The 19,216-nt window shown below is 43.1% G+C and overlaps 1 protein-coding gene across 1 annotated transcript; it reads right to left on the reverse strand.

Moving 5' to 3' along the window:
• Positions 1-1,810: 1,810 nt before the first annotated feature.
• On the reverse strand, positions 1,811-8,582 carry FASLG (Fas ligand). The gene is made up of 4 exons (XM_082265912.1): positions 8,300-8,582; positions 4,450-4,498; positions 4,298-4,345; positions 1,811-2,482 (listed from the first exon to the last, which is right to left on the reverse strand). Exons 1-4 carry the CDS (start codon positions 8,555-8,557, stop codon positions 2,082-2,084), a joined length of 756 nt encoding a protein of 251 aa, XP_082122038.1. The 5' UTR covers positions 8,558-8,582; the 3' UTR covers positions 1,811-2,081.
• Positions 8,583-19,216: the final 10,634 nt, after the last annotated feature.

Below are 19,216 nucleotides of genomic sequence, written 5' to 3' on the forward strand. Positions count from 1 at the left end.
AAGGTTGTCCAGTAGTGAAGTTGAGGACTAGGTATCTGACACGACCAGAAATGTGTCAGATGTTAAACATAATGCCTGTGGCTCTGCACTTCCAGACAGCAAAAGTTAGAGAAGTAAGCGACAGGACAGATAAGTATTAACAGTCTTCTTTTGCAGGGTGTGTGCTTTTTTTTTCTTAAATGAGCAAAAGAATTTGCAAATTTCTATATATATTGTAATAGATTACGCTGGTTATTTGCAACACAGTCACCCTATGTCAAGACCTTGCTACATGAACCAATGTATTTCATAATTTTTTTAAGCATTTTGGTTTTCCTGTAATACCTGCTTCATGATAACAATATATTTTTTTTACTGAACTGGCTGTACAATTTTGATTTTGATTGAAGATGGATTACTTGGGTCTATGTTGACTATTCTTTAGCCTGGGTACCATGCATGGTACACAATAAAGTAACCTGAACCATGCATTGGTAAGGATAATATAATGAGAATTTCCTTGCTGTGCTGCCAATTTTTTCCTAAGTTATGATATATTTTAAATAATTATTTATGTCCTTATTTTGCAATAAAGCTCTCAATGACTACAGAATAACATTGTGACTTTAATGGGAACCTATCAGGCAGATAGAAACTTTAAACCTTTGACCTGAGAAACAAACACAGCAAAGAGGTCCTTTAATGCTGGGGAACAATGTATGTTTCAATATCAGCTTCCCTTGCAGCTCTCAACACCTAATCACATGCTGTTTCAGAACTGTATAGGAAATCAGTGGTGGAAGACCAGGAGCTTTGATTGCCAGTCTGAACAGGGAAAAGATAGCTCTAGAGCAATAGCAGCTGTCTAACTGCAGGTCCCACTGGAATTGATGTCCTAATGGTGACGTATCTCCAGTAAGGGGCCACCAGCCCAACAAATATTATTACAGTTTATCCAGGGGGAAAATGATCACTGCCGATCCAGCAGACATATATGGGAAGAGCAACTGGTGACTTGCTTTTGAAGTTGCTGTGTTCAGAACGATTGTCATGATCCTTGATTTACAATTTGGTGAGCCACTGACCAGAAACAGGGACATGCATTGTTGGTATCAGGGCATGTGAACATGCTTGTTCCAGCCCTGGAACATTTACCTGCAAAAGTAAATCAGCATTGATAGCTCAAATTGTTCTAACTCAGGAGTCTCCAAACTTTCTAAACAAAGGGCCAGTATACTGTCCTCCAAACTCTGTGGGGGTCAGACTGAGGCCAGAGGGAGTAGAAAATGTCCTAAGGTCGCTGAGCAGGAGGATGACAGCTGTTCTCCATGCTGTGTGCGGAGACACAGCTGTCAGTTCCCCATACATCTCTATGGGGGAATCAGATGGGAACGGACTGTCGGTCCGTTCTCATCCGATCCCATCCGAACTCTATTTTCCATCTGTCCAGATTTGACGGATCGGATAAGTCTCCGCTGACATCCGATGCCCATAGGGATGCATGGGGGGACCGTTCAGATCCACCAAAAAAAGGACAGGCTCATCTGAACTGTCCGCCTGTGTGAAAGAGACCTTAAGCACATTTTGGATTTGTGCCTCAAGTTACAGTTGTTTGCAATCTTCTTTTACAGACCCATATTGCCATTTTGGGAAGATAAATAATGAAAGTCAATAAAAGAGCACAATTTTCAAAATAGATACAAATTATGTAATAATCACAAAGGCATAATTCAGATCAACTGTCCATCAGCCAAACATATAGATGTCTTGTTTTTTCTTCTTTGCTTCTTTGATATTTTTTTTTTTTGTAGTCCAATTCATAAGTTTACATTTTTGATAGATAAAGTGCTGTTGATTAAATAGTTGAATTTTTTTTCCAACAAGATGAGATCTTCTGTTCCATTAAAACATGGAAACTAAAAACATCTTATAAGTCATCTGCTAACAGGGAACATTATCAGATTGAGAGATGCTACTGCATACCTCAAGTACAAAGAGATATAAACAATTTCCCCAATACAGGGAATGAGTTAGCTGAAGGTTACCTTCATAAACCGTTGTCAATTAGTCCAGTGTAAGACCAGACAGAGATTCATAGATCTTCATAGTCTGTAAAGGCCAAAAAATGATTTCTCTTCATCAGTACTGACTAATTTGACATCAGAAACATTGACATACAAGACATCAGCACGAGTGAGGTTAAATACTGCTCCAAGGTAACTGTGTCTTGACCAAGAAGAGTAAGGCAACTTGCAGCTGTGCTGTTCTGTACTTTCCATGAGTTTCATCACACCTGGATATCGGGATGGTTTTTTGTAGACAATGTGTGTCAGTTCCAAAGTATCTTTAGGGCATTCTATATTTCTAAAGTAGATGGAAGAATATAAGAAGTGTAGTCCAGTTTCATTCACCACTAATCCTCTGTTCTTGTACTGGATGCCATTGGTAAAAGCCCGACCTTTACTGTCTTCCCAATCTAAAGGCAAATTCGAACTACTTTTTGCTGAAATTTAAAATAAATAGGTAATAAATGAATAAAAATAAATAGGTAATAAATAAATATATTCATTATACTTTACATCATAAGTTATAGTCTGAATTAAACCAAAGCCTTTAAAGTAGAACGCCAGCCAAAAAGTTAAACACAGAAGATAAGGGGGTTTATATACCTGCCAAAGGATTTATATTTGACCACTGAGCCCTCATATTTACACAGACTTATCACAATGGCACAGCCTGGTGGATGGCACCAAATTGTCTGTTACAGTTAGGGATTACAGTGGTGTCATCTCTCCACCCCAGAATGCTGACTAAGCAGTGAAGGAACAGCAGCTGACTTCTGTTGTTATTTCTCTGCTTACTCAACTCCCTCCTCCTATCAGATTGTTCCTGACACTTGATTGGCTTCCAGTCAGTGCCAGGACCTTTAACACCCAAGAAGTGCCTAATTCCCCCTTCATGAGCTGTGAACTACTTCAGCAGCAAAGGTTGCAGGTGCTGCCCTTTTTGCACCTAGCTTGTGCTGAAGCACCCAAGGCATTAATCTCTTCTGCCAACCCATCAGCCCGATTGCTGCTACCAGTACCGCCCTTCCCTCAACCAGTCCAAATGCTATATAGAGGACTCCAAGGAGTTTATACCAAGTCAAATTCAGGAAGTTATACCAGTTTCATGTAAAAATAGCTTTAAAAGAAAAGTATGGCTTTGCTTGTTTGTTTTTTTTAAATCATACTTACCTAGGTGGATGCATTGATCCAATGCTGCATCTGTCCCCTGCCGTCTCTAAGGGGGACAAACTGAGTGATCAAACACCGCTAATAGCTCAGTTCTCCCTGTGGCTCTGAGCAGAGAGCTGCTGATTGTCAGCCACCGGCTCTCTGCTCTGCCCCCTGCACTCACTGGAGATCTGGGCTGTGGAGGGGGAAGAAGTGGCTGGCTCAGTTTCACAGTGGCTCCCTGAGAGGTTGAGTTGGGTGCCAGTCAAGGCTCCTTTGTTGATCCTGGCCATATGGTCACAATCTTTCCCCAGCAAAGACTGGCTCTGTGACATCTTTCAGCTGAAAACAGGTCACCAGAGTGCAGAACAAACTGCATTCCTTTGATCCACGAGCTTTGGCTGTTCTTCACCTTTAATGATTTATGAATGAATATATATCTGCATTGATTTAGTGTATTTATATCAGCCGGGAGTTCAGATTTATTTCGATAAAGTATAACAGCAGATTTCACAAAAGCGTTGTGAGCAAATCTCATACTTCCTGTAGGACCTTTCATTAACCTGGAACTAGAATAGGGATTTTCACTGCAGAGACCATGGGAGTTAAAAAGATACCCTTAGCTAATTTACTTTTACAGCATCCACCAAAAATCCAAAAGTTTAAATATCAGCTTTGGGTGGATTGGCTGTGTTAGATAAATAAATTCAATGAGCACCACTGAGCACCATCAGGCGTGTTCAGTAAAAAAAAAAAATTATCTCACGCTCTGTAAACAGCTAGAGAGCTCTAGAATTTTAGATTTCCCATCACTCTTTGTTCTGTCAAGACACATATAAGGGCGAATCTCCCCAGCAGAGACATAGGGGTTGATTTATTAGATGCAAACAGGCTGTTCACTTTGTAAGGTAAATTGCACTGTGGAAGGGAATTTTGCCCAGAGCTTAGTGGATGTGGTAAAAGTTTACTTTGCAAAGAGTACCCAATCAAAGAAAAATTTAATTAAATTAAAAAAACAGCATTTTTGCTTACATATGATTGGATTAAACAATATAAACTATATTAGATATACTTTAATTAAATAACAAAAATACATAATTTACCTGTTACATGGGCAGCTTGTCTGCTTAATATTTTCTCCGAAGGTCCCCCTACAGAAAGAGGAACAACAATGAATGTTTAGGCTTGAAAGGAACAAGATGTTTGTATTAGATTACCAGTAGCAGTTTAAAGTTTACACACTGGTATATCTTACCTATTAACTTTTCTACGGAAGGATTCAGCATTGAGGCAGCATCAGCAGACTATGGAGAAAATAAAGTACAATAGGTTTAATTCAGTTACAATTTATTTTAAATGTATATGAGATCAATAGGTTAGGCCTTCTACATATTGGAGGAGATTTACTAAAAACTGGTGCACACAGCATCTGGTGGAGTACCCAAACAGCTTCTAGGTTTCACTGTCAAAGCTTAATCAAACAAGCTGAAGTTAGAAGCTGATTGGTTACTACGCAGAGCTGTACGAGAATCTGTGAGCACCATTTAGTAAATCCCCCCCAATGTCTTTTTATGCTCGATTCATCCCCACCTAACTGTGATTACCAGACATGACCACACAGGGGAAATCCCAGGACCAGGTGACATCTGTGCAGTGCATTTTTGGTGCGTTGCGTTTTAGGCGCGTTACCATTGAACTCCATAGAACATGTGTTTTAATGTAATTGCATCAAAGATGTAGCATGCTGGACTTTTTTTTTAAACACACCACACCTAAAATGCACATAAAAAGCACAGGTGCAAGCAAGGCCTTAAAGATCCAGCTAATGAAGAACTTCCGCAGATATGCTGATCTTAGGGTGCTGTAAAATTTATGATCCTACAGATTCCAAACAAAAACTGTAGTAGATGCCTTTTCTGCAGGATCTGTAGTATAACAGCATCCAAGACACAACTGGGTTGATTTACTAAAACTGGAGATTGGAAAATCTGGTGCAACTGTGCATAGTAGCCAATCAGCTTCTAACTTCAGCTTGTTCAATTAAGCTTTGACAATAAAACCTGGAAGGTGCTTGGTTACTTTTAAGAGCTGCATCAGCATTTGCACTGTCCAGTTTTAGCAAATCAACACCAATATAATTGCATAAAAAAAGAATAGGCTCTGTGATGGCTTTTCATGCCTATATTTGACTATATTTACTCCAACATACCACCAAGACAGACATATAGGCTGACATCAATGTATTTAAAGATATAGGATAATATGGATATTAAGGAATAATATCTGTAACTACATGCACATATAGAAGCTTTTTGTATTACATGAAATGCAATATGTAAGGTCAAAAATGTGGAAGTGACCATTGGCGACTTATTTAAAGGTAAAGGTTCCAGAGCTGTCATCCTAATCTTGCCTTTACTACTGTGTGTGTCACTGACATGAAAAATTCTAATCACCCGTCTTGTATGGATATTCAAAGTCAATGACTATTAGGTAGTAAAATCAAAATGACAACCCAGGACCTTAAATCTTTAAAAAGAAAAAAAAAGTCAACAACTGCAGCTTCTTTATTTCTCTCCTCATGGGTAAACTCAAAACAATCCATTGCCTACGAAACAGCAATTTTGCACACTAAATTATTAAGGGGAATTTATTTTATATACATGGCTTGCAGTGCTTTAATAGAGCAGCTAAAGGACCAATGTGTAAATTGTACTATTCAATTACACTTAGTGAAGATTTGCATACATTCATAAATGTGGATTGGTATACTTCCAGGTATTTTATAGTTTCATTCTAGCCCAGCTATGGATAAGGAACCAAAACTACATTATTTTATTTATGCCCTACTACACTGGCCCTCCAACATGAAAAGCTCTATAAGGGCTCTTGCACACAGAGTGGACCGTATTGCGATCCGCTCTGGCACTTTTTTTTTTTTTTCGCGGACACGGATAACACTTGTGTCATCCGGTCCATATGTCCGCATATCACGCATATCATCCCATCCGTTTGCGGATGATATACGGACATAATGTATGTCTATGGGCATTGCGGATGTCAGCGGATGACACCGCTGACATCCGATTTTGCATCTGTTCTGTTTTTTAAACGGAACAAAAATAGGGTTCTGTTCCGTTACAAAAAACGGAACAGAACTGAAAGGACACAAATCGGATGTCAGCGGATGGTCATCCGCTGACATCCGCAATCCCATAGACATTCATTATGTCTGTATATCACCCGCAAACGGATGGGGTGATTTAGGGACATACGGAGTGCCCGTGTGAAATATTTCACTACTAGACTTCTTACCTTTTTGATTTAAATCATATGATAGTCAAATAAACTGTTTGTACAGGCTCTCATTCTTCATGGTCATGGTATAGCTAGTAGTAGTTAATTGCATTCTGTTGCATTTGTTCTGTAATACTGAAGACTTTTGCAGCTTATCAAAGCAGCTTATTCAGTTCTAACGAAATTGGCAGCTTGGATATGCTCCAAAATACCTTCAACGCTAGAGAACAAGTGACTACTATTAGCTAGTTAAACTGTTTGCAAGAGTTCATTGAGAAATTTAAATCGTCTGACAGTTAACATGTGGCTGCATTACAAATATATGAAGGCTTCCATTGCTGACATTTTTCTCCAAAATGTTAGAGACACAAACTGAGAACAAATGCAAAAAGAAAGGAACTTTCACTACTGAACCATTTTGTGACATATTGAAGTCAGACACAGCTAGTCCTCTAGCATTTTCAGAAGAAGGCGAGCAGTGGCAGGTGTACTTTAAGCAGGCTCTTTGTTGGGGTAGATTGGGAGAAGCTGAAGAACAGACTTTTTTACTTCAAAGGTGAGCATGGTAGAGGCTCTCATTTGGATTGGTTTACTAAAACTGGTGAGTGCCAAATCTGGTGCAGCTCTGCATAGAAACCAATTAGCTTCCAGGTTTTTTATGCACAGCTGCACCAGATTTGGCACGCTCCAGTTTTAGTAAATCAACCCCATTGTGTTATAGTAGAAAAAACACCATGGCTCATAATAGACTCCAATCACTATCCTATAGGCCCCTGTTCACACCTGAGCGATTTTCAGCTGATAAAACACTCAGCTCTGAAGCTCCAAAATGCCCAACAAGCAGAATTACATTCATTTCATGGACCCCTGTTCTGTCACCTGAAGAAAAACGCCTGAAGCTCAAAAAAGTACATGAGCTTCTTTTTGGCAGATTACAAGCGTTTTTGGACCCATAGACTTCATATGCGTATGTACATTGGCTACAATGATATACTCATGGATTATTGACTTTAGCACTAACTACAAGATATTTGTTAACCATACCACTAACTCCATGGAGATAATGGTAAATATTTCAATTACCTATAGTACTGCAGAAAATATCATCTAGATGGACTCAACAGCAGTGGCACAGTTAGAAGTACCTAAGACCCCTGGTCTTTTTAAATACATAAGTACTTCAGACAACAAGTCTGTTGGCACAGCAGAGAACTTTAAAAGCCACGGAAAAAGACTACAGTCAACAGGTAGGACTAGAAAATTAATATGCAAAAATCTCAATGGAGAGAGAGACATTTACAATTTAAACAGACTCAATTCAGAAAAGGTAACACAACAGGATAAGGGTCTTTATTTAAAAAAAAAAAAAACTTTGTTTATTTCAAAGAGATTTTAAAATTATAGTTACAGGGTTAAAATAAAGTTCCCTATGCTTGTGTTAAAGCTTCATAAGAAAAATCGAATGCAAACCTGTAACATAAAACATGGACACTTGCACACTTATTATTGTTTCATTAATAATATAAGCACTAGGAGACTAGTGGAAAGTAATAAATCCATGCAATACATTTGCCTACCTTAGATGGAGTTCCCCTTTAAAATGATCTACATTTAGAATAAGTTAAATAAATATTCTTGTGTCATATGCAGGTGAACGGACAGGGGCAGCCACATGTGAGACCTTGGGAGTCTTATCAAGAATGAGAGACCAGCGCTCTCTGAAGTAGGAGTAAAATCCCATCCAACACATATACCATATTCTCCACAAACAATTAAAAATAAATTAAAAAACATGCAATATTTTGTACCTCTTTGAGTCGGTCAAGTTCCTTCTGCAGCTCCATTATTTTGTAGGTACCTATACCCACTCCAACCAATGCCAGGAGAACTAAAAGAAAAACGATGAAGAGATATATACAAGCTCCATCTTTGTGCCTCTTCTTCCTGAAGTCTGGAAAAGGTGGTAGAGGTGGTGGGTACAAAGATGCATGGGTCAAAACTGGTGGCCTTTGAGCTTGGTTTGTCCAGAAGACTGGATAGCCCATGGGTTGTTGCATATGTTCCATCTTGGCTGTTACGAATGTAAAACGAGTCTCTTAACTTAAGCAAGCATGTACTATATGTTTCACAAGAGGAAGAAGAAACTGTGGTTCCTTTTCTCACTTTCAACAACTAAATAGGATTAATATTTTTGCTCCCCGCCTTCTCACAGCTCATGTGTTCCACCTACTCACCTACTACCGCCCTTCTTTCCTTTCATATACAAGAATACAGAAATACAACATCCTTTTGATTTGTACTGCACAAATTATTAATGTTGGATGCAGAAGCCATATGTATATATATATATATATATATATATATATATATATATATATATATGTATATATATATATATATATATATATATATACACAGAGAGAGAGAGTTTATCAGTCCACAACAATACACTGACAGTCCAAACAATGCTGTGGGTTACTGACTTTTGCAGATTGCTTTTTATCTTATTTAATTAATCATATAATAGAAGGATGCATACATCGAATTTTGGGTCACATGGGCATCTTTTTGCTTTTTACCATAATACATAACTATTGCAAAATATCAACAAATGCCTGTTATTTTTTACCTATTACCTAGTACAAGTAATAGAGAGATTCCATTGCACTCGGTATGTTTCATGTCTGACCCTATTTCCTTTGCTTTGAAGGAAAGTTTAAAAATATCATCCTTAGCATAGAATGTGGCCAATTTCAGGAAGAGGTTGCCGCATATTGGTTCTGGGGTGTGAAAAGAAGGGGCAGTGAGGCTGAATAATCTTCTTTTCCTTCTGCAGAAGATTAAAGGTGTCAGTGTGCTAGAGGGGTGTGTGTCCAGGGTCCACAAAAGTTTTGAGACTGCTAAATGTAGGACTGTATTTACCAAAAGGTATTTGTAGGACAGTGCAATGGGTAGTAGAGTCATGGACAGCACCAATCCTCACAATTTACAAATGATTTCTCCAACTCAATCTAACAGTTGTTTTTACTGAAACAGTCACACAACACAATAGAACTTTTACAAAAAAGCATCATAAAAGCTCTTACTGTAAGCAACAGTATCTCAGTGCAATCTTTTCTAAATTGGCCACTGAGTGGATGCTACATTTGTGAACACTCTGTGAACAAGGTTGAATTGCAGTGAAGAACAAACATGTTTTGAAAAAAAAAACACATATGCCACCTAAAAGTGATAATAAAGGTAATTTTTTAATATTAAAAATAAAAAGAGATTACCTGCTCCGTGCAAGCATGTTGCACAAAGCAGTCCATTACCTCCTGTTTGGCAGTCCCCCTCCCCCATTCCTTATCCTCCGGGTGGCCACTTTGCAATTAGTGTGCTATGAGGGGTTTTAATGCAGGTGCACTCCTGATCCTGGATGTGTGCATCCCTAGACACACACAGCACAGGTAAGCCACTCCCCCATCTACTCACAGGAGTTTGACTGACAGTAGCAGGAGCCTATGATAGCTGCTGCTCTCAGTGTCTCTTGTGAGACCAGGAATAATTGAGAGTGGTGCTGCAGACAGGACAGTGCTGAATGGTGAGAGGAGTCAGGTAAGTGTATAGGGATGACGGGGGGGGAACAGTTTGTGGGGCGTTTTAAACCCTAATGCAGGGAATGCATGAAGGTAAAAAAAACAGTTAGGCTTTGGAACGGCTTTAAAGAGACTTTTGTAAGGCAGAGCCGGATTACCCACAGGTGACCTAGGCAGGTGCCTGGGGGCCCATACATACAAATGTTGGCTTATGCTGTGTTATCAGATGACTTTTTTATGTTTCCTAAAAGTGATTCAAGTGGATCTCTTCTGCCTGCTTCCAGCCCTTCTCTGTGACTCCTAAGTGTTGCCCCTGCAAGCAAACTTCAGGATTCATGCAAGGAGCCAGGGGGAGGTTGGGGACCTACTGTTCCAATCTTTTTTGTATGCACTGAACCTGGAAGTACTCAGCTGTCAACACTTTTGGGTAAAAGCTGCCAGAATCCCAGCTTTGCAGCTGGGGAACATGCATTTTATTTATTTATTTTTTCTGCATCCAATATAGGCAGAGGAGGCAAAAGGGTCTCCATAAACAGCAATTATATTAGTTCTGTCACATAGGGGCATTTCAGCCTCCTTGTGACAAAGAGATAACGGCCCAGTGTCTCTTCCTAGGACACCTCAACCCCTCTAAGTCCAACAAAAAAGAGAGGACCAGGTAAAGGTGAACCCTGGAAGCACACCACAGAGAAAAACAAGAGACTGAATAGCACTTTAATGGAACCGTAAAAAATGAGTTAACTAACAAATATGTAGACACACATAATAAGATGAAATCTAATTTATTATACAAAATAATATTTTAAAATAAAATGTCCATACATCACAGTTCATCAAAACAATAGCATTGCATAAAAAAGACTTGCTATCCACCTAGTTACAGTCAAAACATGCCAAATGGGCTAAAGACGGGCCAAACTTAATAGTCGGGTTATCCAATCCTGGACATAATGTAGCTGTATACGCCAAGTTCATGCCTATCCATACTTAACATGTTTCGCTGACATAAGCCGCTTCTTCAGAAGTTCTAGCAGTTTAACTATAGTGGATAGAAAAATACATTGTAAGCATCATCATAATATACATCAACATTATTGCTCCATGTATAAAGAAGAAAAAAATAATTAGGAAAGGATCCCTATCATGCAGTGCCACCATCGCCAAGATCGAATAAGAGAAGAAAAACTACAGAGCCCGGAGCCAAGGAGTGTCCCCCCAGGCGGGTGTGGAGGCACCTATATACCGCCTGCCTACAGTTAGAGTGATGTATAGAGAAAAAGAAACTAATGGCACTTTTCCACTGCAAGTACCAGCTAGTACCGGCTCGGCTCTACTCGGACCTGCTTGGCCCGGTTTGCTTTTCCACTGCGGTACCGCATGGTATAGTGTCGGAACGGTTCGGTACGGTACGGTATAGGTTTGCTTTTCCACTAAAGTAGTACTAAAGTTAAGTGGGTGGGATAACAACGGGGTGGGTGTGATTCTCTGACCAATCAGTGGCTAGTAGTGACTGCATGCAAATGATTGTGGGATATGGTACCAGTTTGGTACCTGTTGGAACCACAATCGAGTAGGTACTGTTTTTTCAGAGCCGTACCGTACCGTACCGTACCGTCTGGTTCCATGCAGTGGAAAAGCAAACCTATACCGTACCGTACCGAACCGTTCCGACCCTATACCATGCGGTACCGCAGTGGAAAAGCACAAAAGCGTGCCGAGCCGGTACGGTTCTATGCAGTGGAAAAGCGCCATAAGACTGTAGGGCTATGTGACCCAACATAGTAATATAAACCTGACCTGTTATACTAGGATGAAAATCTTCATTAGAATATGTCCTTTAGAGAAGGAAATTCCCCCAAATGGAAAATGCTATTATGTTGTTATCCTGTGTAAATACAGACCGACCAGATATTATTGCAAAGCACAGTCCTATATAAAAAGAGGGGGGGATATAGATGTATACAGGTTGGTTATTAATATGTCCTATGTATATAGAGCCGTTTCTCAGCAAGTATCAAGGTCATCAATATTTACCCCATGAGCTTGTAGCTATATACAAATTAGAGGCTGTGGGCCATGGGTGGAGGCCATCCCAGAATGGGAATAAGAGGTGTCTCAGGCTAGCGGAGATTAGTGTATTACCACATAGCTGTATCATTCACCACTGGAATTCCATGGGATGCCAAGATGTAATATTGTTAGCCAGGAAAAGGAGACTCCATAAGTCTAATGAGTGATAAAGGTAGTATTAAAATAAAATAATTTCCCCCAAAGTTACCACTAGAGGTGAAGAAGGTAGCTGTCCAAGTATAACTTACTTCTCCAACATGGCCTCCACATACATGCCCACCACAGTCTAACCACGGGACTGGCGGCGCCTGAAATAGGCGCCTCAATCCAGACAACGCCAATCCCCGCCAAGCGAAAGTGACACGCCGGACCTGTTACCTAACGGGAACCCGCGCATGCCCAGTGCCGGTCCCCAACCAAACGACGGAAACACATCTGCCAAGAAGGAACCACCAGCCAGGGGCGGCAATGATAGGGGAGCAAAAACATTCCTCCAACCCACCGGTGCCACCCCTCCAGGGAACGCACACCCACCCATGGGGACATAGATTCAGGCTCCCCCTAGTGGATAAATGTCGGCACTACAGACAGTCAATCCATCATTGCATGGTTTTCAATGCACAAAAAATATACACATAAATTAAAATTAGATTTGAAAAAACATAAAAAAAATCACACAATAGTACAAACAAAAAAACATATTAAAACAAACAATCAACTTAAATGAAAAATAACATTATTATATTAATACAAAAAATATTTATATATTGTGCCTGTGTTACAAATTTCTCCATATGCCCCCCCGCACCTCCGGGACCAACACCACAGACAAAAAGGGGTCATACTTCAACAGTCATATCTGGAAAAATGCATAAGGTAAATAAAAAAATTCTCACGAACATCATATAATTCCGGGGGGGGGGATGACATTTAGGTGCTCAATCCAAAAGGTTTCCCTCTGTAGGATACGCTTGTCCCAATCAGGCACCCGCATATTGCTTAGATTTCTACCACTCGCCAATTGGTAAGCGAACACCACTAGCCTGTCTGACCCAAGGACAACGTGCACATTGTCCACATCGAAAAGTACCCTTAGGTTGTGTGCAACTAGTTCGTTCTAGAGTATAGTGGCTCGCCGTAAGCTGGTCACGAAGGGATCTAGACCTTCTGAATACCAGTTCCGGCATACCCTCTTTTTGCAGGGCCAATCCTAGGGTCACCGACGCCTGGGTGCAGAAATATTTCTGGTGCCCCCACATGGACGTGGTCATCTTACTAACTCCTCCCCTTTACAAATATTTCTATGGCAACGTCCTAAACACAGAGATGCTCCCCTAAGGAGTCTTACTTACCCCGGGACCCTCCCACGATCTCTTAACAATAAACAAATTACAGGAAGAGAAGCAGAGTACTCTAATAGGACCTGTAGGGGGGTCTCTATGGACACAGACAGGCCTCTGTTAGAGAGTCTGTTAGACAGAGCCCCCAGACATACTATAGGAGATGGTCAGAGACTGCAGACATGATACAAGAGATGGTCAGAGACTGCAGATATAATATAAGAGATCAATGTATCACCAATGCCCGTCAAATGCAAGCTTATAAGTGCCCATAAAATGCAGCCTTATTAGTTGTGCCCACCAAATGCAGCTTTATCAGTGCCCACCAAATGCAGACTCAACAGTGCCCACCAAACGCAGACTCAACAGCGCCCACCAAATGCAGACTCAACAGTGCCCACCAAATGAAGCCTAACAGTGCCTACCAAATGGAGCCTACCAGTGCCCACCAAATGGAGCCTTATAAGTGACCAGCAAATGGAGCCTACCAGTGCCCACCAAATGCAGCTTACCAGAGCCCACCAAATGCAGCTTACCAGAGCCCACCAAATGCATCCTACCAATGCCCACCAAATGCAACCTACCAGTGCCCACCAAATGCATCCTACCAATGCCCACCAAATGCAACCTACCAGTGCCCACCAAATGCAGCTTACCAGAGCCCACCAAATGCAGCCTACCAGTGCCCACTAAATGCAGCCTTATCAGTGCCCACCACATGCAGTCTTATCAGTGCCCACCAAATGCAGCCTACCAGTGCCCACCAAATGCAGCCTTATCAGTGCCCACCAAATGCAGCCTTATCAGTGACCACCAAATGCAGCCTTATCAGTGACCATCAAATGCAGCCTCATCAGTACCCACCAAATGCAGCCTACCAGTGCCCACCAAATGCAGCCTACCAGTGCCCACCAAATGCAGTCTTATCAGTGCCCACCAAATGCAGCCTTACCAGTGCCCACCAAATGCAGCTTACCAGAGCCCACCAAATGCAGCCTCATCAGTGCCCACCAAATGCAGCCTCATCAGTGCCCACCAAATTCAGCCTCATCAGTGCCCACCAAATGCAGCCTACCAGTGCCCACCAAATGCAGTTTCCACTACCTCCACCTAACCTCCTAACCGCTCTCCTACCTCATCCCTGCACCATGAATGCCCCCCTCCATACTGCTCCTTTAATACATCCACCTATCTCCTCTCCTGTCTCATCCATGCACCATGCATGCCCCCCCCCCCGCCATACTGCTCCTTTACTACCTCCACCTAACCTCCCAACTCCTCTCCTACCTCATCCATGCACCATGCATGCCCCCCAGTACTGTACCTTCACTACCCCACCTAACCTCCTAACCCCTCTCTTTCCTCATCCCTGCACCATGCATGCCCCCCTCCACACTGCTCCTTTGCCACCTCCACCTAACCTTCTAACCCCTCTCATACTTCATCCATGGACCATGCATGCCCCCCTACATACTGCTCCTTCACTTCCTCCACCTAACCTCCTAACCCCTTCTCTACCTCATCCCTGCACCATGCATGACCCCCTCCTCAATACATCCACCTAACTCCTCCCCTGCCTCATCCATGCACCAAGCATGCCCCCCCTCCATACTGCACATTCACTACCCCCATCTAACCTCCTAACCCTTCTCTTACCTCATCCCTGCACCATGCATGACCCCCTCCCCAATACTGCACATTCACTACCCCCAGCTAACCTCCTAACCCCTCTCTTACCTCCTTCCTGCATCATGCATACCCCAAATACTGCACCTTCACTACCTCCACCTAACCTCCTAACCCATCTCTTACCTCATCCCTGCACCATGCATGACCCCCTCCCCAATACTGCACATTCACTACCCCCACCTAACCTCCTAACCCCTCTCTTACCTCATCCCTGCACCATGCATGCCCCCCAATACTGCAACTTCTCTACCCCCACCTAACCTCCTAACCCCTCTCTTACCTCATCCCTGCACCATGCATGCCCCCCAATACTGCACCTTCACTACCTCCACCTAACCTCCTAACCCCTCTCTTACCTCATCCCTGCACCATGCATGACCCTCTCCCCAATACTGCACATTCACTACCCCCATCTAACCTCCTAACCCTTCTCTTACCTCATCCCTGCACCATGCATGACCCCCTCCCCAATACTGCACATTCACTATCCCCACCTAACCTCCTAACCCTTCTCTTACCTCATCCCTGCACCATGCATGTCCCCCTCCCCAATACTGCACATTCACTATCCCCACCTAACCTCCTAACCCTTCTCTTACCTCATCCCTGCACCATGCATGTCCCCCTCCCCAATACTGCACATTCACTATCCCCACCTAACTTTATAACCCCTCTCTTACCTCATCCCTGCACCATGCATGACCCCCTCCCCAATACTGCACATTCACTACCCCCATCTAACCTCCTAACCCTTCTCTTACCTCATCCCTGCACCATGCATGCCCCCCTCCCCAATACTGCACATTCACTAGCTCCACCTAACCTCCTAACTCCTCTTTTACCTCATCCCTGCACCATGCATGTCCCCCTCCCCAATACTGCACATTCACTACCTCCACCTAACCTCCTAACCCCTCTCTTACCTCATCCCTGCACCATGCATGTCCCCCTCCCCAATACTGCACATTCACTATCCCCACCTAACCTCCTAACCCTTCTCTTACCTCATCCCTGCACCATGCATGCCCCCCTCCCCAATACTGCACATTCAATACCTCCACCTAACTTCCTAACCCCTCTCTTACCTCATCCCTTCACCATGCATGCCCCCCTCCCCAATACTGCACATTCAATACCTCCACCTAACCTCCTAACCCCTCTCTTACCTCATCCCTGCACCATGCATGTCCCCCAATACTGCACCTTCACTACCTCCACCTAACCTCCTAACCCCTCTCTTACCTCATCCCTGCACCATGCATGCCCCCAAATACTGCACCTTCACTACCTCCACCTAACCTCCTAACCCCTCTCTTACCTCATCCCTGCACCATGCATGCCCCCCAATACTGCACCTTCACTACCTCCTCCTAACCCAGCTCTTGCCTCATCCCTGCACCATGCATGACCCCCTCCCTAATACTGAACCTTCACTACCTCCACCTAACCTCCTAACCCATTTCTTGCCTCATCCCTGCACCATGCATGACCCCCTCCCCAACACTGCACATTCACTACCCCCATCTAACCTCCTAACCCTTCTCTTACCTCATCCCTGCACCATGCATGCCCCCCCAATACTGCACCTTCACTACCTCCACCTAACCTCCTAACCCCTCTCTTACCTCATCCCTGTACCATGCATGACCCCCTCCCTAATTCTGCACATTCACTACCCCCACCTAACCTCCTAACCCCTCTCTTACTTCATCCCTGCACCATGCATGCCCCTCAATACTGCACCTTCACTACCCCCACCTAACCTCCTAACCCCTCTCTTACCTCATTCCTGCACCATGCATGACCCCCTCCCCCTCAACACTACTGTACCCGCACTCCTCCCCCAGTCCCCCCACCACTCTGGTAATAGTAGGTAGTAATAGGAATTCTTGTAGCTGGCGAAACTGTGTAGGAGATGGACTCCCTCACTGACTACCAGTGCTTCCTGTTCTATAAAGGCGGTGTGTCACCTGAGAGGACGGACTGTCTGCTCTGCTGGTTTCCGGAGCCCCTCGCCTTCCCGGGAGGGTTTGCTGTCTCCTAGCAACATCCCGACTGCTCCCAGTCCCAAACTTTATCTCCTTGCAAAAAAACGTTGACCCACTCCGCCCACAGCTGTCACTCCGCCCCTTGGAGATGACGAGGGGTGGGCGGGGCGTATGGGAGGTAACGAGGGGGGGGACAGATGGGAGGTTACTGGCTGCGGTCCTCAGATCTGTATAGCGGGGAGATCTCCCTATAACCATTTGTGTTGTATTGCTTGTCAGCTACAAGCAGGTGGAGGAGGGAGGGGAGGACTCTGCCACTTGAGTTTCGGCACCCCTCCTCTGCCTCAGCTTGCGGCGCTGATCGGCCCTGAGTTTTTGAGAGTGTAATCACTGGTCTTAAGATGCCAGTGTCTACCCAACAAATCCCGCAGCTCATTCTAATTTCCTGAAAATTTAGTAATCACTTTGACTGTATTAATTTCTTTTTTGATAGGAGTCTTATAGAGCAAAGCAGCCCTTGATTGGCTCCTTGCTCTATTCAATGCCTTTCTGGGCATGGATCGTGCTGTCCTTGTAACAAAAATGAAAGTAAAAATCAAAAAAAGAATGCAAAAATCTAGAATAAAACAATTATATAAAGTCCCCAAATCCAACATATCAATGCACATAACAGCAAGGCCCATTTCACAATCTCAAAGCTGTTGCTGTTGATAACTCGCCAGTTACAGGATTGCTACAGGGTCAAAGAAATTTCTAATTCACAGTGTTGCACCTCATTGGCTCGAATTCTGCAGTGTTTCCATTTAGGAGAGAGAAACGGCATGAAAAAAATGGATTTTTCCTACATCTTACCTGTAAAATCCATTTCTTGGAGTACATCACGGGACACAGAGCAGCCATAAGAATTACTATCTGGGTTTCCGCCACCTATAGGTAAATGGACACTGGCAACTAAAAAGACAGGAAGTCTTTCTCATGGTCTGAGAGTCCTTCAGGTGCCTTTTAGCAAACTCAAGGCAGGCTGTCATGTGCCTTTTACTGAGGAGTGGCTTCCATCTGGCCATTCTACCATACAATAAAAACCAAAAAGTGCAGCGCTGAAATCAGTATACAATTATATAGCTGAAAAGCTCATATAAAGAAAACAAAAAAAGGAGAGGGGATAGTATCCAAATAAATAGTCCCAATATTAAGTGCAGAGATGTGAATCCACGTGCAAAATAACTTTCTTCCAGTGACACCAGGGAAAAGTGTAGGAAGGGGACACCCTTGTGCTCAGGTATAACAAGCAGCTTACCGAAATTCCGTGGCTGCTCAATTTAATGAGACAGCCTCTCCCAGCTAGTAATAAACCAGTAGGTCAACCGATATCAAGCTCAGGTGCTTCCAAAGACTCCAAAAGCCGAAAGCCGTTTCCGGTGTGTTGTTAAACCGATCACAGTATGTGGCACACTTGGAACTTCTCATATACTCCATTGAACGTAAAGCCATATGTAGAAAGAAACAGAGGCCTATAGCGTAATCCTGTAAACCAATAGGTAAATTTATTAAAAAAAAACGACTTACAATTTAAAAGACAAAAACAGGCATGTAGTATGTGCCGGTCATGGATCTAACCGCGGCGTCCCGCAAGTCTCCAGATCAGCATATGGATAAACAGCCGGCTTTGTTGGGGGGCGTGTGGACGTTTACGTCTGGGATCGCCATTCTACCATACAGGGCCTGATTGGTGGAGTGCTGAGGCGATGGTTGTTCTTCTGGAAGGCTCTCCTCTCTCCACAGAAAAATGCTGGAGCTCTGTCAGAAGGACCATCTGATTCTTTGTCACCTCCCTGACTAAGGCCCGTCCCCACTGATTGCTCAGTTTGGCCAGGCGGCCCACTTTAGGCAGAGTTCTGGTGGTTCCATCTTCTTCCATTTAGGGATGATGGAGGCTACTGTGCTCATTGAGACCTTCAGTGCTGCAGACATTTTTCTGTACCCTTCCCCAGATCTGTGCCTCAATACAATCCTGTCTCAAAGGTCTACAGACAATTCTTTGGACTTCATGGCTTGGTTTG

Source organism: Pelophylax lessonae (assembly GCF_965119305.1).
Source record: "Pelophylax lessonae genome assembly, chromosome: 8".
NCBI lineage: Eukaryota > Metazoa > Chordata > Amphibia > Anura > Ranidae > Pelophylax > Pelophylax lessonae.